At 42.8% G+C, this 27,809-nt stretch overlaps 1 protein-coding gene across 1 annotated transcript in view; it reads right to left on the reverse strand.

The window, feature by feature from the left end:
- Positions 1–27,809, reverse strand: part of LOC126176352 (UNC93-like protein) — a 399,900-nt gene that overhangs the window by 125,219 nt on the left and 246,872 nt on the right. The window contains exon 6 of the mRNA XM_049923505.1: positions 14,335–14,494. Coding sequence (XP_049779462.1) covers positions 14,335–14,494 — 160 coding nt within the window. The remainder of the gene's footprint in view (positions 1–14,334; positions 14,495–27,809) is intronic.

The raw sequence follows: 27,809 nt of genomic DNA on the forward strand, positions 1-27,809 counted from the left end.
ATTTTTTTAAAGAATACACCATTTGACAGTAAATTTCCTGTGTCCAGTCCAGATTTTGGCTGACACGCCGTTGTCGAGTATAATGCTAAAAGCAAGAATATACAAATAGTAAGATATAAAATAAACAACTGAAAATTTAAAAAAAATAGATGCCAGCGGGTGTAAATTTACGAAACACGCACTTATTTCTCAGACCATTACTGTATTTTGCTGTGTACTGTGCAAGATGACATACTATTAAACGCAATGTCCGATACAATGCTAAAAGCAAAACATGCAAATAATAGGCCGTAAACCAAAAAAATATTAGGTATAACGTGATATACAATTACGAGAGATGCACTTACTTCTTAGACCATTAACATCATTTTGCTGTGTTCTGTACAGGATGACATTTAACACTTCACCACATTTGCTTAACGTGAAACGAATTGTACGGAATTAAAGTCTACATCTACATTTACATCCATACTCCGCAAGGCACCTGACGGTGTGTGGCAACATATTACCATACAAGCACCTCACGATTGCGAAGATCGGCCGAAAGCAGGTAAATACAAGACTAGCACATTCCTTTAACACATAAGAATATTATCTACATTCTAGAACACCTGACACATTAAAATGTAGAATGTCGCATGCATAAGCTTCTATTGTTTTGTATTGTATGGAACCGGGAACATAGAAACGACGGAGAGGCTTCGTCCCCGCTGTAGCCCTCAGTGGTACACAACCCACAACAGGCTACAACAGTTCACACACCCCGCCGCCGCCCCACGCCGAACCCAGGCTTATTGTGCGGTTCGGCCCCCAGTGGACCCACCCGGAAACGTCTCACACCAACGAGTGTAACACTAATGTTTGTGTGGTAGATTAATTAGGCTGTACGCGTATGTGGAGAAAGTGTTTGCGCAGCAATCGCCGACATAGTGTAACTGAGGCGGAATAAGGGGAACCAGCCCGCATTGGCGGAGGTAGATGGAAAACCGCCTTAAAAACCATCCACAGGTTGGCCGGCACACCGGACTTCGACACTATTTCCGCCGGGCGGATTTGTGCTGGGCACCAGCACGCCTTCCCGTCCGGAGAGCAGTGCGTTAGACCGCACGGCTGATCGGGCGTGCTCAGATATACGTTTACTAATGTTAGGTGTCATTCGATCGTGTGTGATTAACTTTGCATTCACCTAAGCAGGTGTGAATGTTCGTTTCGTGATTTTGTATGCTCCAGATCCCCTTTGACTGAAGTCAGTTAACTGTCGATCGATGATGTAGTACTCTAGGTATGTGACGTCGTCCGAAGCAAGTAATGACAAAGCAAGTTGCCACCTCGCACCGAGACCAAACGCGAGTACAGTCACTGCATGCCGCACAGACGAGTGAGAGACGCCAGTTTAGCCACACCTGCTACAGGTTCTCCACGCCACCGCAACGGCTCGTCCACTTACGGCTGAGCAGAGGAACGCTTGGCACGAGTTCGCAGTCGACGATCAAGACAGGAGCATTATCTTAAATAGGCCGTCGGACAGGCTGAACTTAATGTAAACATTACGTCCATTATTCTTCAAGTGAAAAGTCTTTTCAAATTGTCTGTATAGAGTGATACTTTAATACTCAGAGGCAGCTACAAATATTCAGAATATTGCTCTGGAAATGGATTTACGAAGTTAAGTATATCTTCATATCTATTTTATGATAGGGTGAACTAATATTTTACATCTTATAGATCCGCTTGGTCGCCTCGCGGAGCATGTCAAAGAACCCACCGTTGTACCAGCGAGTGTATTTTCGCATGGTTCAAGAGGGTACACAGCGTGAATCAAATGTCATGCTACAAGGCGTGGTGTTCCCGTATGGGTACAGTGGGAGCATATTTTGGTTCTAACTCTGAAGAGGTTTGAAACTGCTTCGTTTGCGTGCTATTATCTTGAATGTGGAGGAGGACGCTGGCAGTTTCGAACGGCAAGCTAGGTATTGTAAACTGCAGTCGCTCTGCGACTGTTGAGGCGCTATGGACTCCGAAACAGGATTGTATGTAAACAATACAGTTAAGCACTTGGTGACACGCTGCGAGTCCTGTGAGGTCAGAGTGTTTGTCGGTGGAGCTCCTTCATTTTTCACATGACACACACAGTACGCCACATTCATACTTAGACAACGGTAAAGTACAGTAACAAATAGTGTTCCGTACTTTCATGCTGTACGTAGTAAACAGTCACTCACGTGCTATCGTAAGAGAGGATGAACAATGACGGTCGTGTACAAAACTGAAGAGCAAACCGACATGCTTCTCGTGTACGGGGAAGTCCGAAGGAATGCAAGAGGTGCTTTCCGGCTCTATGGTGAATGTTACCGCAAAAGCATCCCTCAGCCCTCACCATGTTTGCAAGACTGGGCCCCGTGGGGCAGCTGCGCAGTCTAGGCGCCTTTACACTGATCGCGCGGCTTCCTCCGTCGGAGGTTCTAGTCCTCTCTCGGGCATGGGTGTGTGTGTTGTCCTTAGCGTAAGTTAGATTAAGGAGTGAGTAAGCCTAGGGACCGATGACCTCCAGTCCTGCAGTTTGATCCTGCAGGACTGGAGAGGAGTTTGAGTGAAACCTGCAGCTTTCGTTCTGAAAGTCTCCATACTGGATTTTCGCGGCCATGCGGCATACCAGGATTTTAAGTAGCTCTATGTACCCGTGGTCTAGGGGTAGCGTCTTTGATTCATAATCAAAACGTCTTCGGTCCCGGGTTCGATCCTCGCCACTGCCTAAATTTTGATAAATAATCAGCATTGGCGGCCGAAGACTTCCGCCATAAGAAGTCAGCCTGATTCTGCCAACGGCCTTGTCAAAGAGGGCGGAGGAGCGGATAGAGGTTCAGGGCAATCTCTTGTCCTAGGGGTGGGAAATTGCCCCTAAAGGCGGAAGAATCAGCAATGATCAACGACATGAGGATGCAGAAGGCAATGGAAACCACTGCATTAAAGACACGTAACGTGTATCCACAGGACATGTGGCCTGTAATTGAAGAAGTGTCATGATGATCTCTCCATTGGCAAAAGATTCCGGAATAGACCCCCATTCGGATCTCTGCGAGGGGACTGCCAAGGGGGAGGTTACCATGAGAAAAAGATTGAATAATCTACGAAAGGATAACGTTCTACGAGTCGGGGCGTGGAATGTCGTAAGCTTGAACTTGGTTGGGAAACTAGAAAATCTGAAAAGGGAAATGCAAATACTCAATCTAGATATAGTAGGGGTCAGTGAAGTGAAGTGGAAGGAAGACAAGGACTTCTGGTCAGATGAGTATCGGGTAATATCAACAGCAGCAGAAAATGGTATAACAGGTGTAGGATTCGTTATGAATAGGAAGGTAGGGCAGAGGGTGTGTTACTGTGAACAGTTCAGTGACCGGGTTGTTCTAATCAGAATCGACAGCAGACCAACACCGACAACGATAGTTCAGGTATACATGCCGACGTCGCAAGCTGAAGATGAACAGATAGAGAAAGTGTATGAGGATATTGAAAGGGTAATTTAGTATGTAAAGGGGGACGAAGATCTAATAGTCATGGGCGACTGGAATGCAGTTGTAGGGGAAGGAGTAGAAGAAAAGGTTACAGGAGAATACGGGCTTGGGACACGGAATGAAAGAGGAGAAATACTAATTGAGTTCTGTAACAAGTTTCAGCTAGTAATAGCGAATAACCTGTTCAAGAATCACAAGAGGACGAGGTATACTTGGAGAAGGCCGAGAGATACGGGAAGATTTCAATTAGATTACATCATGGTCAGACAGAGATTCCGAAATCAGATACTGGATTGTAACGCGTACCCAGGAGCAGATATAGACTCAGATCACAATATAGTAGTGATGAAGAGTAGGCTGAAGTTCAAGACATTAGTCAGGAAGAATCAATACGCAAAGAAGTGGGATACGGAAGTACTAAGGAATGACGAGATACGTTTGAAGTTCTCTAACGCTATAGATACAGCAATAAGGAATAGCGCAGTAGGCAGTACAGTTGAAGAGGAATGGACACCTCTAAAAAGGGCCATCACAGAAGTTGGGAAGGAAAACGTAGTTAAAAAGAAGGTAGCTGCGAAGAAACCATGGGTAACAGAAGAAATACTTCAGTTGATTGATGAAAGGAGGAAGTACAAACTTGTTCCGAGAAAATCAGGAATACAGCAATACAAGTCGCTGAGGAATGAAATAAATAGGAAGTGCAGGGAAGCTAATACGAAGTGGCTGCAGGAAAAATGTGAAGACATCGAAAAAGATATGATTGTCGGAAGGACAGACTCAGCATACAGGAAAGTCAAAACAACCTTTGGTGACATTAAAAGCAACAGTGGTAACATTAAGAGTGCAACGGGAATTCCACTGTTAAATGCAGAGGAGAGAGCAGATAGGTGGAAATCATAATTTCTAAAATCATTGGGAGAAGTGGCAACAAAACGACTATTAACGTCGGTGTGTAGAATATATGAGTCTGGCGATATACCATCTGACTTTCGGAAAAGCATCAGCCACACAATTCCGAAGACGGCAATAGCTCACAAGTGCGAGAATTATCGCACAATCAGCTTAACAGCTCATGCATCGAAGCTGCTTACAAGAATAATATACAGAAGAATGGAAAAGAAAATTGAGAATGCGCTAGGTGACGATCAGTTTGGCTTTAGGAAAAGTAAAGGGACGAGAGAGGCAATTCTGACTTCACGGCTAATAATGGAAGCAAGGCTAAAGAAAAATCAAGACACTTTCATAGGATCTGTCGACCTGGAAAAAGCGTTCGACAATATAAAATGGTGCAAGCTGTTCGAGATTCTGAAAAAGTAGGGGTAAGATATAGGGAAAGACGCGTCATATACAATATGTACAACAACCAAGAGGGAATAATAAGAGTGGACGATCAAGAACGAAGTGCTCGTATTAAGAAGGGTGTAAGACAAGGCTGTAGCCTTTCGCCCCTACTCTTCAATCCGTACATCGAGGAAGCAATGATGGAAATAAAAGAAACATTCAGCAGTGGAATTAAAATACAAGGTGAAAGGATATCAATGATACGAATCGCTGATGACATTGCTATCCTGAGTGAAAGTGAAGAAGAATTAAATGATCTGCTGAACGGAATGAACAGTCTAATGAGTACACAGTATGGTTTGAGAGTAAATCGGAGAAAGACGAAGGTAATGAGAGGTAGTAGAAATGAGAACAGCGAGAAACTTAACATCGGGATTGATGGTCACGAAGTCAATGAAGTTAAGGAATTCTGCTACCTAGGCAGTAAATAAACGGAGCAAGGAGGACATCAGAAGCAGACTCGCTATGGCAAAAAAGGCATTTCTGGCCAAGAGAAGCCTACTAATATCAAATACCGGCCTTAATTTGAGGAAGAAATTTCTGAGGATGTACGTCTGGAGTACAGCATTGTATGGTAGTGAAACAGACTGTGGGAAAACCGGAACGGAAGAAAATCGAAGCGTTTGAGATGTGGTGCTGTAGACGAATGTTGAATATTAGGTGGACTGATAAGGTAAGGAATGAGGAGGTTCTACGCAGAATCGGAGAGGAAAGGAATATGTGGAAAACACTGATAAGGAGAAGGGACAGGATGATAGGTCATCTGCTAAGACATGAGGGAATGACTTCCATGGTACCAGAAGGGAGCTGTAGAGGGCAAAAACTGTAGAGGAAGACAGCGATTGGAATACGTCAAGCAAATAATTGAGGACGTAGGTTGCAAGTGCTACTCTGAGATGAAGAGGTTAGCACAGGAAAGGAATTCGTGGCGGGCCGCATCAAACCAGTCAGTAGACTGATGACAAAAAAAAAAAAAAAAAAAAAAAAAAAAAAAAAAAAAAAAAAAAAATATGGTCAGCAGTTTCCAGGGCTGCCTTCTAAGAGCATCTGAGCTGTGCTACACACCATACATGTTAACCTAATGGCAGTGTGGCACATTCTGTACGACGAGCACCTCCATCCCTACAAATTACAGAAGGCTCAGGCAATGACGCGGGATGACTTCCCTCGTCATGTCAGTTTTTTCCGTGCGTGTTCGAGCAAATCAGGTATGAGCCCCACTTTCTACGACATTCCTGTTTTTTTACGAGCACTCCTTTACCAGGACGGCTTGTTCAACACCAGAAACAGGCATGATTGGATGGAAGAAAAACATCGAAGGCTGCATACCCAATACCAAATATGTCGGTTTCCTGTCAATGTGTGGGCAGGTAGCACTGATGACCATGTCACAGGTCCGTACCACAGTTACTCAGTTACCTTGTATTCCTGAGAGAGGCCTTACCAGGTGTATTTGAGCATCCCTCGTATCATAAAGTTCCAGCAGGATGGCACTCCAGCACAATTGGACAATGTGGTGCGTGGGCGCTTCAACATCTTTGGCAACAGATGGACTGGAGGTCGTGAACCTACAGCCTGGCCTCCTCGCTTTCCGGTCCTGACATCAATCGATTTTCATTTCTGGGGGCACTTGAAATACTAGGCTGTGAAACTCCTGTGGATTCACACTGATATCTTGTAGTATGAATACAAGAAGCAGATGAAGTCATTTGCGATATTACAGGAATGTTTCCAAGGATTAATGAAGTCATTATCAAGCGATGCCCAAAATGTATCCACGTTAGTACCGGCGATTTTGAGCACATTCTGTAAGTGAATTAAACTGGTGATTGCTGACAGTAATGTACGTTGTCTCGTTTCCTCTTTGCCTAGCTTCTGAGCTTATGAGCTTGTGTGTTCCAAACTGCCTATCAGGCAGACCTTGTTAACTTTTGATACCCACCCTAACTGGGATATTCGTTGTAGCAGTATGGGGTGATTATTCTTTCGTCATTCAATGATAAACGTGGAAAGCCTTCATCGGAACTTTTAATGAGGTATAGTTCGACATGAGGCGTTTAGTGACCATAATCTTCAAATCCTGTGGTTTTATATCACAGAATATTAGGAATATGATTGTTGAAAATCCTCATTTCTAAGGAAAACAAAATGTAACTTAAATAAAAACTTGTCTGTTTATCATTTAGTATCTATATCCCTAAACGGGTCGTCAGGTTCTTGATGGACAATTTCAGTTTTATGAACTTATTTGATGACTTTCAGGAGCAACAAAAATTTGATATTCAATATTTCATGTTAGACGAGTACTACGGTTTCAAACTGCGTGTATATGAAGTATTCAATTTTAACAGTGGCAGAAATTTATTTACAATTCACACAAAATACGTACATGTTTCAGTTTTAATGTCCTTTAGAGCAGTCAGCAATGCTGTGCAGAACCCGTTGTCAGCGATGTGGAAATCATAGGACACCGCTAGTAGCAATGTTTGTCTTCGAGCGGAGCTGCCTGTTGTCCGACGAATCTCTGTAAGAGTTCTGAAGTGAATGCCATGAAGTTCTTCCTTCCGTTTAAGAATGAAGTCACAAGGGCTTAAGTCCTTCGTTCTCTAACTGGTCGCAGAAAAAAGCGGCGATCCTTTCTGTAGTACCTGCAAATTGTTTTGCAGGACAATACTCGTATGAATATGGCGCAAACTGTGATTTGTTTGATCGATGGGGCTGGAAAGTGTCGCATTACCTGCATTCCCCCTGGACTTAAGCCCTTGTGACATCAGCCGAATTCCTAAATTAAAGTAATCACTTCATCGCATTCGCTTCAGAACTGTTACTCCACTTGAACTATCATCACACCTGACGCTGTTACAAGTTAACCAGCGACATCCACACTGTCTGCAACACGTTATACAGGGTAACCCGAAAATCAGTTCAAAATGATTCAAATGGCTCTGAGCATTATGGGACTTAACATCTGAAGCCATCAGTCCCCTAGAACTTAGAACTACGTAAACCTAACTAACCTAAGGACATCACACACATCCATGCCCGAGGCCGGATTCGAACGTGCGACCGTAGCGGTCTCACGGTTCCAGACTAAAGCGCCTAGAACCGCTCGGCCACACCGGCTGGCGAAAATCAGATGACATCTGAAATGAATTAATTCACGTATTAATGTGGGGCAGAGTGGTAAGAACTGACACACATCCCATAAATGACGTGCGGTTTTATTGAAACCATAACCGAGTGCAAAAACTGGCCAAGAGATAACGCTGGGCAGTAACATGCTAGTGACGCCGCATGAGAATCGTATATAAAATGAGCTGTAGTGAAGAGGGAGTCAGATCGTCCCTAACATAGCTGATAAATACGTGTTCTTAGATGGGAATTTTAAGCAGTACGACGCTCCAACCGATATTGCTACACGTGTGAATGATGTCTTGTACACAATCGTTTAGCGAGGATCGCGTGACGAGCGGCAACGTCCGTAGCGCTTGGACTCCCAGGTATCCACACCTCACTCTGTGTGATTATTGGTTGTGTGGTTACATAAAGCCGCAAGTCTACCGCAATCGTCCGACCTGGTTAGGGATGCTAAAAGACAACATCCGACGACAACTTCTCAGCATAACTACTGGCACGCTATACAATGGATTTCACAACATTGTCCCTCGACAACAGGTATTGTGGGTGAAGGACTGTCGACATGCTCAACATTTGTTATAATGAACATCATTTTTCTAAAAATAAAATGTTATGGTGATTATTGGTTTTGTATCATTTGAAGCCCCGTCTGTCGGTCATTTTGTGCACTTTTTTTGGTTTCAGTAAAATCCCATATCGTTTCAAACATTGTGTCAATTTTTACTTATCTGCCTACATTATTCCGTCCAGTAATGAATTTACAAATGTTAACAGATTTTTGTGTCACTCTGTACACAAGGCCGAGGACTTTTCTGAAGGACAGTAAAACTTTGAAATACATATCTATTTTGTTTAACTTATAAATAAGTAGGTGCCACTACTACAGTTACAACTCTAGTATCCTGAGGAAGCTTAATTCACGAGTGCCAATTATTCAGACTTCATTTATTTGGTATTTGTGAGTGAGGGCAGTTACTGGCTCCAAAAAAAATTTACATGCAATTTCAAACCTTCACGAAATATTTTCTCGCAGGCACGATGAAAAGCGTAAAGTTTTTCGCTTACCGCATTTTAAGAGAAAAAACGGAAGATTAGAGTTAACTAAGTGTAAAGATTAGCGACGTGTTTAGAGACGGAGCACAAGCTCGGATTAATATGGAATGGTAAATGAAACCGGCTGTGCCCTTTTCAAAGGAACCATCCCAGCATTTGCCAGGAACGATTTAGGGAAATCACGAAAAACCTTAAACTAGATGACCGGACGGGATTTGAAACGTCGTCCTCCCGCATGCGAGTTCATTGTGCTAACTATTCACGCAGTAAAACATCATCTGCCATCTGCCATGACGTTTCGATTTATTACTTCTTTCCAACTAATTCTTATTCGCAGCACATTTTGCAGACAATATCCACAAATACCACTGATTGTACCTGCAAAATTATATTATTGTATGACATATCGTTCGGAAGACGTAATTTCGTTAACTTCGAGTTACGTGAAAAACTGGCTATTGTTGAAATCGGAGCTCAAAACATCCAGACTATACTCATTCAGTGTTTGATAATAATGAGAACACTTGGTGACTTCCAACAACCTTTAAACATACTTTCAAACCTTTTCTAAACTTCTTCTCGCTTACATGCTTAACGTCGAACACTTAACACAGCAATTCATTTGTAATGCAGTTAGACGTCTGAAGATGTGATATACATGGAAGTTCGCGTCTTGAAAGAATCGGGGGTTTTCTGCTGGGGTACTAGATCGAGTCATTCGATTCCGTACGACGGCAACGCTTATTAACGAAAGAAAGATATTATGGGGTATCGAAAATCCTCTGATTTCTATCTTTGTGCAGCTGTGTGAGATAAAGTACGTCCGAAAATGCTACATAAATATCCAGACATATCTTGATGGGGTTCAGGGTGGCGAAACGGATAGAACTGCTTTGTGCGCTCAGAAACGTAATACTGAGAACCTCAGAAATTGCAAAAACGTAATACCCTATGACTGAAATATCAGTAAATCAGTAAAAATTAAATGGAACGATCTCATAGGCTTGCTAGTATGCAAAACAGTGACGGACTTGGCTCAACTGGCAGGATACTTTGCGAATGTACTTAAATTCAAACTGCGAAGCAGATAATGTCAACACAATCGTGTCTTCAAAGAATCGGGGGTCTTCTGCTGGGGTACTAGATCCCATCCAAGGATATGCTTTAGTACACTGGGGGAAAAGATAGCAACAGCAAGAAGGAGCTGTGCGTAATGGGCGAAAGTTAGTAGCCATTTTTCTACATTTGGAAGATAATGTCTATTCAAATTTCACGCCGCTCGCAGGATGCGAACCAGGTTTACTTCAAATGCGCACTGTAACAGCCGTGAGCGTCATTTACGTTTGAGATTAGACAGGGTGATTTGATATTAGTCAAGAATGCCTTTAACGTCACAAAAACGGAATTATCAACATCTCACTGAGTTTCAACAACGTCTTCGACTAGGGCTACGAGAAGCTGAATATTCCTTCTGCAATACTGTTACAAATCGGTTATTTCAAGGACACCTCCGCAACAGGAGCACGGTAGCGTGCATTCCACTGACCCCAAACCATCGCCATTTGTAACTTCAGTGGTGTCAATACAGAACTAAATGGAGAGTAGGGTGGAGGACTGTTATATTTGCTGATAGACGTTAGTTCTTCCTCGGTACCACTGATGGGCGTACGTTAGTCAGAAGGAGGACAGTTCATGGCCTGAAACCAGCCGGTCTGGGTGCTAGACAAACTGGACCTACCCTGGACTTATGTTGTACGGTGCGATTTTGTAAGACAGCAGGAGCACTCTCGTGGTTATCACAACAATCCAGACTGCAAAACTGTACGTCAGTCTGGGACTCGACCTGCTGTGCTGTCGTTTATGAACAGCATTCCAGGGGGTGTTGCTCAATACGAAACGCTTGCCCACATACCGCTGTTGTAACCCTACATAGTGTCGACGTGTAGTCTTTGTCTGCTCGATGACCAGATCTGTCTCCAGTCGAACACATATGGGACAATATCGAACTCCAGCGTCATCCGCAAACAGCATTAACTGTGCCTGTATTGACCGATCAAGACCAACAGGCATTGAACTCTATCCCACAAACACATATGGCACTTTTACAACACAATACATGCAGGTTTGCAAACTTGCATTCAATATTATGGCGTTTACATCTGTTGTTAGTGTACCAGCATTTCACATTTACAATGGTTTATCTCGTGCTTGCATTAACTTGTGATCTTGCAATGTTAACACTTACACATGTTACCTAGACAAATGTATTCCCGAAAATTCATTACGTTAATTACTTTTTTGGTGCAGCGATTTTTTCCCGTCAGTGTATTTTGGGCAGTAGGACTCACGGGGATATAGAAGGTAATAAAGAAGCACGATGGTGACTGGTTCGTTTCACCCACGGCAGACTCTAACCAAAATGGGGATAACCTAAATCCTTAGATCCTTGGATAAACGAAGAAGCGAAAAATACATTCTACCGTCGCGTCGATGACGAGGTCGCTAGAGACACGATCACGAATTAGAGAAGGATCGGGAGGAAATCTAAATCATCGCAGCATTTACCATAACAGACCTAGGAAATCACGGGAAACGTAAATGTAGGTGGTAAGTAGTGCATGACCGCGGTCCATCGCTGAACGCAGCGTAACGCCATTCACCAGAAGTCTATACTTCCTGGTCACGGATCCACTACAAAAGTAGCCGTTTGTGTCGTGATATTAACGGCAGCCTAGGTATGGGGTGGCCGTTGTCTAATACGGGTGCTGCTAGTCTCCGATCAACGGTGCGGGATAAAACAGAAGGTTGTAGGAGTACATTACTTGTTTCCGGATAGCAGCCGCAAATGTGAATGTTCACGATACGGCTATCCTACCTTTTAGTATTGAATGTTATCAATCGCAACTTTCACGTCGAGTATGCATGCCTTCACCTTCTCATGCAGTCCAACATTAGGCCACTGTCATAACAGAATGCCCTACAAATTCGGATTTTGCACGATTAGACCAGTCAGCCCAATGCAGACCTACAATGAGGCCCCTTTCAAGCTCTGTCAGGTGCTGATAATGTTCTATCCCACGAGTACGCAACGTCCCCGTATCCTTCACAGTGATCACTCAACATCTGACGCTTCTCACACATATCACATAGCGCATCCTGCCAAGCCTAGTAGCAGGACTGAACAAAAAACACAGACGCACTCTGGTTGCCTCAGAAATTGCAACTCTTATCATTTAGACACCCGCTGATGCTGTGTACATGTTCGAAGTTTTACACACCCGCTGATGCTGTGTACATGTTCGAAGTTATATTGACGTCCGACATAACGTGTGAACCAAGCGTACCGTTGCCACACAAATGATATTAGGATTAGACGTCTGTTCGGTAGATGTCCTTTCTTCACGGTGATACTTTGAAATGAGAGTGTAGACATGATGATGTAATAACAACGTGCGTTTAGAACAGCTGAAGGAGAGAATGGCTTTCCATAGGCAAAAGATAGGAACACGAAATAGGGGACGCGAACTCTTCTCTCAGTTTATTTTTAACCAGCTTCACTGTCTTGTTTTCCTTTTTTCGGTCAGTTACGCTCCCTCTTCTGTGCTTGCACCATTCGCGGGGCCTTTGCGACCCCACTGGTAGGGCTCCGGCTGGGAGAAGGACACTCCGCGCACACTGTTTCGTTGTTAGGCTCAACACCGTCGGCGCGCTTCTGCTGCAAGTGGAGGTGCAACAGCGGTCATCGCAGTCAGAGTCCATGGTACTCCAGACGACGTCGGACTGTTCACGGGGTTACTTGCCAAGCTGCATACAACCCCACATCCTGACTCATGGTCCCTGACGTTCACGGTGGAGCGAACAAAATGTCACTCCTCCCGTGCGCTAACCACGCAGGGCCATTGAGATTTTGCTTAGCAGAAGGTCCACCAAAACCCACAGATTCGATACGTGGATGTCAGGAGTCAGATTCCGACTAACGTAAATAGCAATATCGCTGGTAGTCGGGGTTCAGTTCGACGTGGGGATCCAGTCAATGAGATTCCATATGTGTCTGGAGACGCGCCTCACAGCTCTCGAATACCAACATAACCGTCGCTCGCCATACGGGCCGACATCCCGGAGTTATTGTCTAGGGTGCCGTTTCTTTTCATAGCGGGATCCCTATGGTTGACATCCGCAGCACTGTTACAGCACAGCGGCATGTTGACGATATTCTACGCTCGTTTCCGCTGCCCTTCATGAGCATACATTTCTGCAAGATAACGCCCTCACCCCACGGCGAGAGTTTCTACTGCTTATTTCCTGCTTGGCAAGCAAAGTCGCTAGGTATCTCCCCAATTGAGAACGTTTGGAGCGTTAATGGCAGTGCCCAGCAACCAGTTGAGGGTTTTGACGATCGAATGCGCCAATTGGTCAGAATTTGGCACGATATCCCCCAGGAAAAAATATAACAACTTTATGAAATAACACCAAGCCGAGTAGTTGCTTGAATATGGGCACAGGTTGACCAAAGCATAATTTATATGCTCAGTTTGTGAAGCTCTTTCTCTCATACAAATCGTCCAATTTTTCTGAAACTGCGGTCGTCTATTCGTCTGTACATATACAGCATTTCTACCGACGTCCGACCAATTCGGATAATTGTTTCGCGGTCCGTCGTCTTTTTCTCCGTCTTAGAGCGTAGAATGTAGATGGCGTTTTTCATGTCTATTTTGTGCGGTAGCCGCGAAATTGCAATCATATGGATGTGAAACAATGAACTACATTACATATTTGTTAAAGTTTAGTAACATACTCTCTTCATGCTGTTCGAATTTTAATGGCGAGCGTTGAAGATGATGGATAGCAGAGGAACAAGTGAAGCCTCAATAAAAGACGAGGACAGCCAACACTGTGCTAAGTATTGGGCGTCGAAGACAAGGAAGAAGAACAAGTTCTCTTTCCGCCAAGTGATATTCCAAAATGAATATTTTCCTCTGCAGTGGAAACTTCCTGGCAACGTGAAACTATGTGCCGGCGTGGTATTCGAGCCCGGGACTTTAACGTTCGTGCGCAGTTTTCCAGCGACTGAGCAATCTCACCACGACTCACAAACACCCTCAACCTGTCAGGCTAGTTCGTGACTCGTGCCTGAATGTCTCAGTCGGTAAGACCACAGCCAGTGAAGGCAAGGTTTCGGGTTCGAATTCAGGTGCGATACACAGTTTTTAAGCTGCCAGGAAGTTTCGAATAAGAAGTTAATGCGCCGCTAATTGTAAGCGTCGCTTAACTCGTACACTCGAGCACTCACCGCCGTGTAGTCAGCGGCGATGACGGCCTTCTCGAGGCCCAGCCACACCGTGAGCGGCAGCAGCAGCAGTTGGTCGCGGTGGCGCAGCAGCCGGCCGGCGGCTCGCAGCAGCTGCACCCCAGACAGCGACGGCTCGCTGTGCGTCGTCATCCCGGAGTACCTGCGAAACGCGTCACAAGGCTTTAGCAGTCCACCTATCATCATCCCTCGGGGCTACCAGGAGGTGCCGTTTCATCTCACGTTGAGAACTGGCAAGTGCCATCACACCCAATTTCTCAGAAGCATCGCTCAGTGAATAGGAGTCAAAATGAGCAAACACGTGTCTCGACTTATACGTAGGTACTCGAACGTTTCTGAAAAAACGACGGCCAAAGTTTTCGAGGTATTTTCGACGTACTTCATGTGCCTTTTAACGAGCGATGTTCTGAGGCGAAGCAGTGGTACAGTGGTTATAGCAGCGGCTTCTTAATTCTGCGCCACTTGTTTGAAACACAATTATTACTTTTCTTTTTTTCATTTATTGATATATGGTTGATCTTATTCATCAGATAACTGTATTTTACATGAAATGAAATTATCATATGGCATTGTTGGCCGGGATGTCCCAGTCGGGTTCGGTCGCCAAGTGCAAGTCTTATTTCATTGGGCGACTTGGCGGCCGGTGATGAGGATGAACTGATGATGAGAACAGCACAACACCCGGTCCGCAAGCGGACAAAATCTCCAAACAGGCCGGGAACAAACCCGGGCCCAGTGCATGGGAAGCAAGCACGTTACCACCCAGCTAAGCAGGCGGACTATTTTAGATGAATAAATTAAAGAAAAGTATGAGAATATTATTTGAAATTTTTTTCGGTGAAATTCCTGTAGTGCATTTTAACTTCGTACATCACAGACATTTAAATAATGAAAACTGCACAAGTTACTTAAGCTTTGGTGATTCGCAAAACTCGTTCCAGTTATCGTGCCTCCTCTATTAAGCAGACTAACATATACACGGAAATCATCACTTTCACTGTTTAGAAAACACGCTACAAATATATTACGACACTACGGTTTACGAAGAGTCTGTACGTAGTTTGAGGCGCTACAGTGCTTTGGGATTTCATATAATGTCAATTATAAAATATATTTTTACCGCTATTGGCTACTAAATTATTGATTACTCCTTTTTCTAATGAGAAAGTGTACATATTTATGAAAATTGTCACAGTTACCATACGCAGGAGAAACCTTTGAAGAAATTAACAGGTTCCCTATCTAGTTTTTAGTTCAGAATTTTTTCTCTCTGATTCTTGAGGTCTACAGAAATTTCAAGCTCCTCCATTAAATCCATTGTATGAGACTTTTCGATGTTGCAGAGTATCTTAAGATCTTATTCTATTCGAAAACGTAGAAGAAGATCTTAAGATACTCCAGTCAGTATCAGTCCTTTGTGTTCTACGAGTTTGCGGCTACTTATCGCTTCTGGGACCTACACGAATGACAGGAAAGCCAAGTCAAATAGCACAGTGTTTCGGAGTACGTGTTGAAATATAGGTCGCCCTCTAACAGGCTATGTAATTCGCTTCAGGGGTGGGAGGAAGTCAGTGGTACACCATCATGCCCATTAGAGCACTGCAGCATTGAAACAGTCCTTAAGGTTGTGAGGGCCGACTTATTTACTTTACAGTGTAACAAATGAAACATAAAAACCGACAGGCGCACGGCCTTAGCAGTTACACTGAGGCTCCAATCAACTGCCTCTGTACGTACCAATATTTCCAGCTCAACCCCTTGTTAACGTACGAAAGTACTGTACGTAAGTAGCCACGAATGAGTATGCAGCCTACAGAAACTCTTGCTAACACTATTGGATGTGAGAGTCTGTTTCATATAATTGTGCAGTTCGTTCGTGTCTGTTGCGCAACAAAATGAGGGAATCAAGCAAGAAATCAGTGGTTCCTGACGACTAACATCTCCAGACTTTTAATCTAAAGCCACTTAAAACGCTTATGGAACGCTGTTGTAGTCCAAAAGCATTCGGAAATGCTTTCGGGTTAACTCTGAGTAAGTTTTCCGTTAAAGTATGGAATAGTTTTTCGACGTGAAATGTGTCGATCGAGTTACATAGAGCTTTGAGATTGAAAAATTACAAAAGGTTTGGGCACACAAAAAAAGTTCATAATATTGCGGCACACTGGCAACTTATTTATCGACAAAGTGTTAAGAGACGATTGGAAGACTATCTCCGCCTTTCTACACTAACTGCAATTATTGCAGGAATGTATTTCTTACGATTCCAAAAGAAATGCTTCGCCTGCGTTGATCTTCATGATCAAGGAAAACTCATCAAGCTACAGACAATTAATAACCAAAGAAATGTTGAAGAAATCGGGTCACGGCTTTCAAATTACGTCATATCGTAAAAAGAAAATTTTGTTTTGAACATAATTTGGGAGGTGAAGGTAAAGTGGAACTTCATCGAATTACTTGTAAGCAAATAAAAAAAATTCAGCAGATCTGATGGTTTCTCTATTTTTACTGAACGCGTTCGTGATTTGAAAGTCTTGTATCGTTATCCTGCAATAAAGGGGATTTAAGAAGATATAACCCACTTGTATCCTCATGACAGAATATGTAGAACGTGTGGCTGTATGTCAAATTTTCGAAAATGAAATAAACTTTCTGATGAGATGTTTGAAAAAAAAACAGTTGTTTGGAAATACAGATGTTTAATAAATGACCAATAATCAGAGCAATATATTTCATTGGGTTTCAAATGTATCTGTTATTCTTAACGATTTTTATTCACAGATAAATGAATGAATGGTTTTAATCGTGTAAATGAATAATATTTTCGAATAAATATTTTTGTTTGTTATTCTCGCGCAACAAATAATAATTTTCAGTCTATATTCGTCATTTGAATAAATGTTGCCGAACTCAAATGGTAACCGAAGCGCATCGCAACATGCACACATTGCAGATACGCAGCCGAAGTGCAAGAGGGTGCTAGCGCGTGATATACGCGTGGCCACAGACAAGCGCTCACTCAATTTTTTTTTTTTACGCGAAAAAACATTGGTTGCCTTTGACAACTACCGCCATATTTCGCGAAGTGCATTCTAGCTCTCTCTCGCACATCGCAGGCGTGCGCAAACCACGCTGATAGGCCACGCGCTCTCATTGCTCTAGCACTTGCATGGCTCTAGCACTTCCGTTTTGGATATATTTCAATCTCTGCCTTACCCTGAAGTTTTCACCCTCCACAATATCCTCTAGTTTCTTGGAAGTTATTCCGTAATGTCTTAACATATGCTCTATCGTCCTGTACCTCATCCTTGTCAATGTTCGTATAGAACCAGTAGCTTGGGCGTAGTCAGACGAGAGGAGAGTAAGGGTTCAAACCGCTCTCGAAATTTACTCAAAAGTTAAAAAAGGAGAAGTGATCTTAATAGCGACTGAAATGTAATATTTATTTCAAAATTTGCTCGCTTTCAAACCGCGGCTGTTGTCAGCGTGGTGTAAAGCGTGAGTGGAATACGGCAGCGATGAACCACTGTTGGCGACGGTGTGGGTACCGATGTGTGGACTGAGCCTCAAGGAAATGTGATTTGTCTGGAGCCCTGGAATGTCCAGGCACTGCTGTCCTGCCTGATGGCTACCATAACTGCCACAGCTGCTGAGCCAGGTTGCAGTGAGAAGACATCTGAGCACAGGGCAGCAGCTTGGAACTACCGTCGTCATCGCGCTTCCTGGAAACTCTGGAAATAGTTGGTATTATCGTGGTTGGCATTTTTAAAATGTTTATTTTAAGTAATGTTATGTAGGAGAGAGGAACGGCTAGTAGACACAATATGATAATTTCTCTATTTTTTTGTTTTTACGTTTGTTTTTCTACGTCTACATGATACGTGGAATGTTTGAGAACTGACCAGTTTCACGTAAGACTGTATAACACAAAAGTTGTAGAACATCTGAGAGGCCTTTCAAAAAATCTGTGAAAGTAACGAGAAACCTAGTTGGTGAATAGTTACCACATTTATCAACTTCACAGACATCACATGCACAAAGATAAAACTATGGTGTGCAACGTTTAAGGACGAAAGTAACTTTTGCATGATGAGTCACCACCAAGTAACATATCTCGTCGAATCTTGAACCATACATAGAAAGAACACTCACAAATACCAAATTCGATGTAACATGTCTACCTCCAACAATGGGTGCAGTTCAGTATCATGCATATAGAAGTTAGTCACAAGTGAAATCTACATTTACATCTACATTTATACTCCGCAAGCCACCCAACGGTGTGTGGCGGAGGGTACTTTACGTGCCACTGTCATTATCTCCCTTTCCTGTTCCAGTCGCGTATGGTTCGCGGGAAGAACGACTGTCTGAAAGCCTCTGTGCGCGCTCTAATCTCTCTAATTTTACATTCGTGATCTCCTCGGGAGGTATAAGTAGGGGGAAGCAATATATTCGATTCCTCATCCAGAAACGCACCCTCTCGAAACCTGGCGAGCAAGCTACACCGCGATGCAGAGCGCCTCTCTTGCAGAGTCTGCCACTTGAGTTTGTTAAACGTCTCCGTAACGCTATCACGGTTACCAAATAACCCTGTGACGAAACGCGCCGCTCTTCTTTGGATCTTCTCTATCTCCTCCGTCAACCCGATCTGGTACGGATCCCACACTGATGAGCAATACTCAAGTATAGGTCGAACGAGTGTTTTGTAAGCCACCTCCTTTGTTGATGGACTACATTTTCTAAGGACTCTCCCAATGAATCTCAACCTGGTACCCGCCTTACCAACAATTAATTTTATATGATCATTCCACTTCAAATCGTTCCGCACGCATACTCCCAGATATTTTACAGAAGTAACTGCTACCAGTGTTTGTTCCGCTATCATATAATCATACAATAAAGGATCCTTCTTTCTATGTATTCGCAATACATTACATTTGTCTATGTTAAGGGTCAGTTGCCACTCCCTGCACCAAGTGCCTATCCGCTGCAGATCTTCCTGCATTTCGCTACAATTTTCTAATGCTGCAACTTCTCTGTATACTACAGCATCATCCGCGAAAAGCCGCATGGAACTTCCGACACTATCTACTAGGTCATTTATATATATTGTGAAAAGCAATGGTCCCATAACACTCCCCTGTGGCACGCCAGAGGTTACTTTAATGTCTGTAGACGTCTCTCCGTTGATAACAACATGCTGTGTTCTGTTTGCTAAAAACTCTTCAATCCAGCCACACAGCTGGTCTGATATTCCATAGGCTCTTACTTTGTTTATCAGGCGACAGTGCGGAACTGTATCGAACGCCTTCCGGAAGTCAAGAAAAATAGCATCTACCTGGGAGCCTGTATCTAATATTTTCTGGGTCTCATGAACAAATAAAGCGAGTTGGGTTTCACACGATCGCTGTTTCCGGAATCCATGTTGATTCCTACATAGTAGATTCTGAGTTTCCAAAAACGACATGATACTTGAGCAAAACACATGTTCTAAAATTCTACAACAGATCGACGTCAGAGATATAGGTCTATAGTTTTGCGCATCTGCTCGACGACCCTTCTTGAAGACTGGGACTACCTGTGCTCTTTTCCAATCATTTGGAACCTTCTGTTCCTCTAGAGACTTGCGGTACACGGCTGTTAGAAGGGGGGCAAGTTCTTTCGCGTACTCTGTGTAGAATCGAATTGGTATCCCGTCAGGTCCAGTGGACTTTCCTCTGTTGAGTGATTCCAGTTGCTTTTCTATTCCTTGGACACTTATTTCGATGTCAGCCATTTTTTCGTTGGTGCGAGGATTTAGAGAAGGAACTGCAGTGCGGTCTTCCTCTGTGAAACAGCTTTGGAAAAAGGTGTTTAGTATTTCAGCTTTACGCTTGTCATCCTCTGTTTCAATGCCATCATCATCCCGGAGTGTCTGGACATGATGTTTCGAGCCACTTACTGATTTAACGTAAGACCAGAACTTCCTAGGATTTTCTGTCAAGTCGGTACCTAGTATTTTACTTTCGAATTCACTGAACGCTTCACGCATAGCCCTCCTTACGCTAACTTTGACATCGTTTAGCTTCTGTTTGTCTGAGAGGTTTTGGCTGCGTTTAAACTTGGAGTGAAGCTCTCTTTGCTTTCGCAGTAGTTTCCTAACTTTGTTGTTGTACCACGGTGGGTTTTTCCCGTCCCTCACAGTTTTACTCGGCACGTACCTGTCTAAAACGCATTTTACGATTGCCTTGAACTTTTTCCATAAACACTCAACATTGTCAGTGCCGGAACAGAAATCGTGAAGGGGATATGAAAAAGTGAAAAAGACGCCCTCAAATGGGGCTAGAAGAAGAATATTGGTTACCTAACCCCAGTGCCAATGAATAAAGAACTAGCTCTACAGACATTGCTGAACATGGCTTAGTGCCAACACAGAAAGACTTATGGGAACAAATGCAGCGGCAAAGGAAGAGGATTTCAATGCTACATTGTGTGTGTCCATTGTGGATTCGAAACATACGGTAATGCATGAGAGGTTGAATTCAACATGGAAGAAATATTTCACTTTAAATTTTGTATATATTATGAAAATAAAATTTAAGATCTGTTAGTAAACTGTCTTATGTTGAAATATATGTATGTGTGAAAGCTTTGAAAATTTATGTTTTTCTTTTTCAAAAATACTGATTCCTCAGAAATTACACGAATCTCAGGAACTACAAGTATAAACTACATGTATATATTGCACAAATAATGGCTTAAAGATAATATTACATTCAGGAATACTTTTTTTTTATAGAAAATGGTGTCTTCAATATAAAGTCCACTTTCACTAAAGCTGTTATTGCAATACTTCCTGGCGTATATAGGGAGTGAATATAAATATTTGTTATGGATCCTGAAGGAAATTAAATCCTCTGCATGAGTGGTTAGTATCCGTTGTGCACAAAACTGCACTGAAAAAAAAACGTTATTAAGGCGAAGTTACCGCCATTTCTAACTTTTGACGATTTCTTGACATTTTTGCAGATTTTCCCAACCTCGTCTCTCGGTAGCTGCTCGTAATTTTCCAACATATTGCATATAAAACTTGCAGGAAATTTAACACTCTTTTTAACTGATAATAGCGTAATTTTGCCTAAAATGCCCTTGAAGCGAGTTACTGAGGAAATACTGAAAAAGTAACATTTTTGTCGGTTTTTTCAAGATGTCGGGTAACGCATAAAGGCGAGAAGGTCTAAAAATTGGATTTTTCACGAGATTAGTAATAAATACAACATACGTGAAAATCAAAATTACTTCGCCTTTCGTAATTCTATCCATTTTTAAGCTATCTCTACTGGGCTAACTGTTTGAAACTGTACTACATGTTGGAAAGACGTGGACTGCCGGAATATATGTGCAAACACAACTCCATGGACATGCCATCGAAAAAAGAATTTTACTGACTGATTTCTGCTCGATGATAAATTTTATAATTTACTAACCACAAGAACTTAAACATTATATATAATTACACACACTATACAGCATAACGACATTTTGCATTCTATTATAAGTTAACTTTACAACGATGACGATTTGTTGAGCTCCCCTCCCCGTAAATCAAATCCTGGATACGCCGTCCTGTAGTGTCTAACTTCGGCCTTAATTCGACAACGGCAATTCTGAGAATGTTCTTTTAGTACACAGGGTTGCTTGGAAGTGAATCTCAGACTATGGAGAAACTGGCAAAGAACAGGATCGAAGTACTTGAAATGTAATGCTAGAGAAGAAAGTTGAAAATGATGTAAACTGGTAAGAAAAGAAAAATCTTATCAGTGGCCCTAATTTTCATCTTATTTCAACAACATCAAATTTCAAGTACTTTGATTCTCCACAGTTCAAAATTAACTTCCGTGCAATGTTGTGTACCACACGTACACTCTCAAAACAAGTTTTCTCGAATTAAAGCCAATGTTATATATTAGTATGTTACCTTTGACTAGGAATGTACTCTTTGCCTGTGGAAGTCCATGCTTCTTCCATACATTATTGTGCTTCCAAAGTAGCAGAATTCACTTCGTCTACTTTGTGGTCGGTCACTAATGTTAATTTTAAGTTTATCGCTTACCTCATTTCTTCTATTCCCTCGTTATTTTCGGCTTTCTTCTTTTTATTCTTAGTCCATATTCTATGCTCACTATACTGCTCAATATTTCAGTAAGCCATGTAATTCTTCCCCGCTGTCATGAGAATAGCAATATAACCTGCAGATCGTGTTATTGACCTTGTTTCACCTTGAAATTTAATTCCAGTCCAGAAACTCGTTTATTTTCGTTATTCCTTCCCCAATGTATAGCTCTCACACTCTTTTTAATCCAAGCGCTTCGTTTTTGGTATTTCATTCTTATTATTCTTTGTTTGTTCTTATACAGAATTTTTTGTTACCTGTTTTATGAGAATATGAATTCTGCTCTGTTTTACATTGTCAAACGCTTTTTATAGATCGATATACACTTGCGATTCCTTGATTTTTTTAGTGTGCAATTTCAGAACTGCCTCTCTGGCGCCTGTATCTTCCTGAAGCGAAACTGATGGTCATATAAGACACCCTATACTTTCTTTACCATGCTGCTATGTACTGGATGGTGAGCCGCAGCATGAAAAGCTTGTAGGAGTGTTGCAGTGTTGGCTGTGCTGAGAAATAATTGTTAACAAAGAATTCGGTACGATGCGCCATTTCCGAGTTAATTAGCATTAAAATTAGGCCATCAGGCCGCCGCGCGCAATTTCAGGCTGCCAACCAGAGACGTTGTCACCAAACGTGTTCTTTTTTTAGGCTTCCTAAAACCGAACACGAGAGTGATACAAAAAATGGACACGGGACAGTAGTAAGGATCGATCCCGGGCCAAAGCACAAGCAGTTTAGAAAACTACCATTTACGCTATGAAAACAACGGACACATATTGGATCAGCGGGCCTCTTGAATTTGCGCGTGCAGCCGCCTGATGGGCTAACTTCAAAGCTAATTAACTCTGACATGATGAAAGGTATCGAATTTTTTGTTAATAGCTACTTCCCAATTTCAACCTACCTTGCAACACTTTTACAAGCTTTTCAGACCGTGTCGATCTTGTATCATCTCCTCTTCTCTACATTATTCTGCTCAGTAACTTGGTTTATTTAGCCGGGAGTATTTGGATGACATTATTCCTAAATTCTGGTACTGTGTCTCCAGTCCCACAGATTCTACACGTCAACCTAAATAGTCTCTATAGTTATCATTTCCCCTTCCCCCTCACTCTTAATGTTATCTATTCTTTTCCGATTGGTTCACATATTTCCTGCACCCATTTAACTTCGGCTTCTCCGTGCTTCCTTTTTATTTTATGTTGGCGGATATCATTAACCATTCTATTCGGTAGATTCCTGCTCCTTGCTTGAAGGCATTCACGAGGTGGACGCAGGATGCTCGAGCAGTATCACCTTAAAAGACGAATCCGTCGCCAAAATGTTGACTAGAGAGCTGGAGAATAAGTTCTAAGGTCCTATCCCATTGAGGCAATGCTCTCAAATTACATCAAAAGCGATGAGAGGAGTTCGACACCTGTACATTTTACCAGCCATAACCCTACTCTCTGCTGACCTGTGGGACTTCATGTCTTATTCATACGATACTACGTGGTCACCTCAACTCCGTTCTACAGCAGCCATCAGACGTCATATAAATCCTGTCCTCATTTGTGAACCACAACCCAACACCAGATTCCGATCGTAATGGACACCTAGAGAACAGCTTGTTAATATGAAGGTTGCATACTCTCTGTCATGATATGGCTGCTCTCCTGTCCGACTCGAAAATGTACGTTAAGAGCTCTGCGATACTCATATGTGGGTACTTAAGAGTAACAATTTGTAGGTAGAGGTTGTTGACTGCTGTTGTTGCCCGTAGGGAACTACTAAGGGGCACATCTTCAATGTTCCGTGATTCACGACTGCAGTTTAACTTCGAATGACGCCATCATGTTGTATGACAATTTGACGCACAACTGCCCGAGCCGGTACCTCTTCTTGTTACAAAGTGATAATATGATCTAAGCTTGAAACGATGATTTGAATCTCTTGATAGGGTGATTCTCAGCGGTGTATTCAAGCCTATACGACTGAAGACACTGTGCGCTCTGCACTGAGAACTTGGATTTGGTATTATACACGTGGGTGTGAGAAATGATTTTCTGTTCTCAAAAGAGCACTAAAGAAGAGTTATATTATGAAATGCTTGCATGACACTCACTGTGGCGTCCCGTGTCGAAGACACAGTAAGAGTCATCCCCGGCGTAAAGAAACAACTGAAAGACTTGAAAACAAATGAGATATCAGGTTCGGATGAAATCCCAATTCGCTTTTACGAAGAGAAGAGTACTGTGCGGAATTGGCCCCTTCTTAGCCTGCATTTGTCGCGAATCTTTCACCCAGCGCAAAGTCCCAAGCGACTAGAAAAAAGCGCAGTTGACTGCTGTGTGCAAGATGGGTAAAAAAATGGATCCGAAAAATTACAGATCAATAATTTCAACATCGGTTTGCTGCGGATTCCTGAACATATTGTCAATCTGACTATAAAAAATTTCCTTCAGATGCAAAAGCTTCTGTCGATGAATCAGAATCATTTTAGAAAACATCGCTCGCGCGAGATTCAGTTTGCCTTTTTCTCACATGATATACTGCGAACTACAGATGATGAGCAGCAGTCAGATTCCATATTTCTAAATTTCCGAAAAGCATTTGAAACAGCAGTTACGAGCATTTAGAATAGGTTCCCAGATATGTGACTCGAAGACTGCGTAAGTGATAGAATCCAGTGTGTTGTCCTCGTCGACGAGCGTTCATCATACACAAGGCAGTGCCCCAGGGAAGTGTGATAGGATCTCTGTTATTTTCCACGTACATAAACGATCTGGCGGACAGGTTTGACTAGCAATCTACGCATTTTCACTGACGAGGCTGTGGTGTACGGATTGGTTGTGAAGTTGAGTGTATATAGGAGGATGGAAAATTAATAGTTCGTGTGATGAATGGCAAATGAATGGAAAATGTAGAAAAATGTCATTTAATGGAATGAGGAGGGAAAACGAACCCATAATGTCCGAATACAGCATTAGTAGTGTGCTTGACACAGTCACGTTAATCAGATATCTAGGTGTAACGTTTCAAAGCAATATGAAATGGAGTGAGCATGTAAGGATTGTAGCACGGAAGGTAAATGGTCAGCTTACTTTGTTTAGTTGGGAGAATTTCAGGAATGTGTGGTTCATCTGTAAAGGAGACCGCATATAGGACACTACTGCGACCCATTCATGAGCACTGTTCGAGTATTTATGATCCGCACCATGTCAGATTAAAGGAAGACATAGAATCAATTCGGAGACGGGCTGCTAAGTTTGTTATCCTTAGGTTCGAACAACACGTGAGTGTTGCGGAGATGCTTCGGAATGTAGAATGGGAATTCCTGGATGGAAGGCGATGTACTTCCCGAAGAACACCATTGAGAACATTTAGAGAACCGGCATCTTAAGTTCACTGCAAAATGATTCTACTGCCGCCAAGGTAAATTTCACGTGAGGCCCACGAAGAGAAGATAAGAAAAATCAGAGTTCATACGGAGGAACCCAGACAATGGTTTTTTCCTGTCTCTATTTCCTAGTGGAATAAGAATAGGAAAGGAAATGAAAATAGTGGTACACGGTACCCTCCGGCTCGCACCGTTCGGTGGCTTGCGGAGCATGCATGTAGATGTAGGTGTATATGTAGAAGTAGCTGCCTATATGTACTTTATCGTCACTGTTTGTTTCGGTTGATAACCATCATCACAGTAAAAGAGTTCAGGTACACTGCCTGGCCAAAAATGTGAAACAGCCAGGCAACGTGGTGAGATGACAATGTAACTTCGTATACCTTCACACCACGATTAAAGTTCTCTGTGTCAGGTAGAATGGCCAACACACTGCATTGGTCTTCACGTAGCAGGGCTAGTAGAATACAAAAGAAGCTTGAACAGCGTCAGATGTAAAATTATCACCGTAAGGGGTACGGAGATGCCAGGTCCTCGTGTGGTACAGAGTTATCAGCAGCTGTCAGAGATTGAAAGGAGCTTCCTAGCGAGTCTGCCCGGTGCTTCGAATCGTGCAGTATCCAGATCTGTGGGGAATCTGAATGCGGCACTGGCCTGATGTTAGACTGCATGGGAACGTGTGGGCACGTTTACTCGTCGTGAAGTTTCTGGACGAAAACATGTGACCCCCACAGGGAGGGAGCACGGCCTAGTGTACCAAGCACACAAGCCCCTTCATATACTCGCCTTCTATTTGAGAACAAGTAAGGGGCTTCCCGCAACATAGTGTGTCATCCCGCACCCTTGATCGAAGACTACGGATTAACATCCGATGCTTATGCTAGCATTAACGCCACAATGCAGACGACTGCGTTTGGAGTGGTGCCTCGACCGGGAATCATGGAACGCTGATGAATGTCATCGTGTTCAAAGATGAGTAGCAGTCCTGCACCATCCCGGAAGATCATTGTCGGCGAGTATGATGGCAACCTGGGGAGAGGTTCCATCCTTACAATGTATTGAAGAGGCACGGAGGTGTTGCCCCTGGGGCTATAGCGTGGGAAGACATCAGATATGACTTCGTGTCAGGCTGTCAGTAATTGAGGACTCTCTAATGACGCACAATGATACATCATGGACATCCTGCTTCCTCATGTGTGACCTCTCCTGTGACATCATCGTGGTGCCATTTTTCAACAGAATAATGCTCCTCAGCACATGGAACTGACTGTCTGCTTGATGACGAGGTACTCTAGTGGCTAGAAAGATACCCAGATCTGTCCACAGATAGATCATGTGTGATCCAGCTCTGACGTCAATTCCTTCTGGGTGTCAAGACTCCAGGATATTAACGACGGTGTATGACAGATTGCCTCAGGAGAGAACAAAATGGCTTGATCACAACCTTCGCAATACAATCAGATCTTACATCCAGGCCACTAAGGATGCCACGTCATACTGATAAGTAAGCTGATATTGTCAAGTTATTTGTAAATTTGGTTATATTTTGTAATCACTGACATAACATCACATACAGACTGAACCGGTGAAGTTTCATTTCAATTCCATCTTCCCTTCATAACGGTTCAATTTTTTTGATCAGGCAGTGCATTATTTACGTATCATGTCACGTCATACCAGTACGGCAATGCTACTGATACAACCCTGTCAGAACTGCTAACATTAAAAGATCAAACAAATATCCTACTCAAGTCTAGAGTTGAAACTGAGCAGCACCTGATGAGGCCGTATTAAGAGCATTGCCAGACTGACAGGACGAGGCACGATACGTAAATAACACATGAACTAGCTGTGATGATGGGTATTAACCGGAAACCGAGGTGATAACAGAGGACAGATAGAAACCCGCGTGTTACGCATTTCATAAAA

The sequence above is a fragment of the Schistocerca cancellata genome, chromosome 3 (assembly GCF_023864275.1).
Source record: "Schistocerca cancellata isolate TAMUIC-IGC-003103 chromosome 3, iqSchCanc2.1, whole genome shotgun sequence".
In the NCBI taxonomy this organism is placed as follows: Eukaryota; Metazoa; Arthropoda; class Insecta; order Orthoptera; family Acrididae; genus Schistocerca; species Schistocerca cancellata.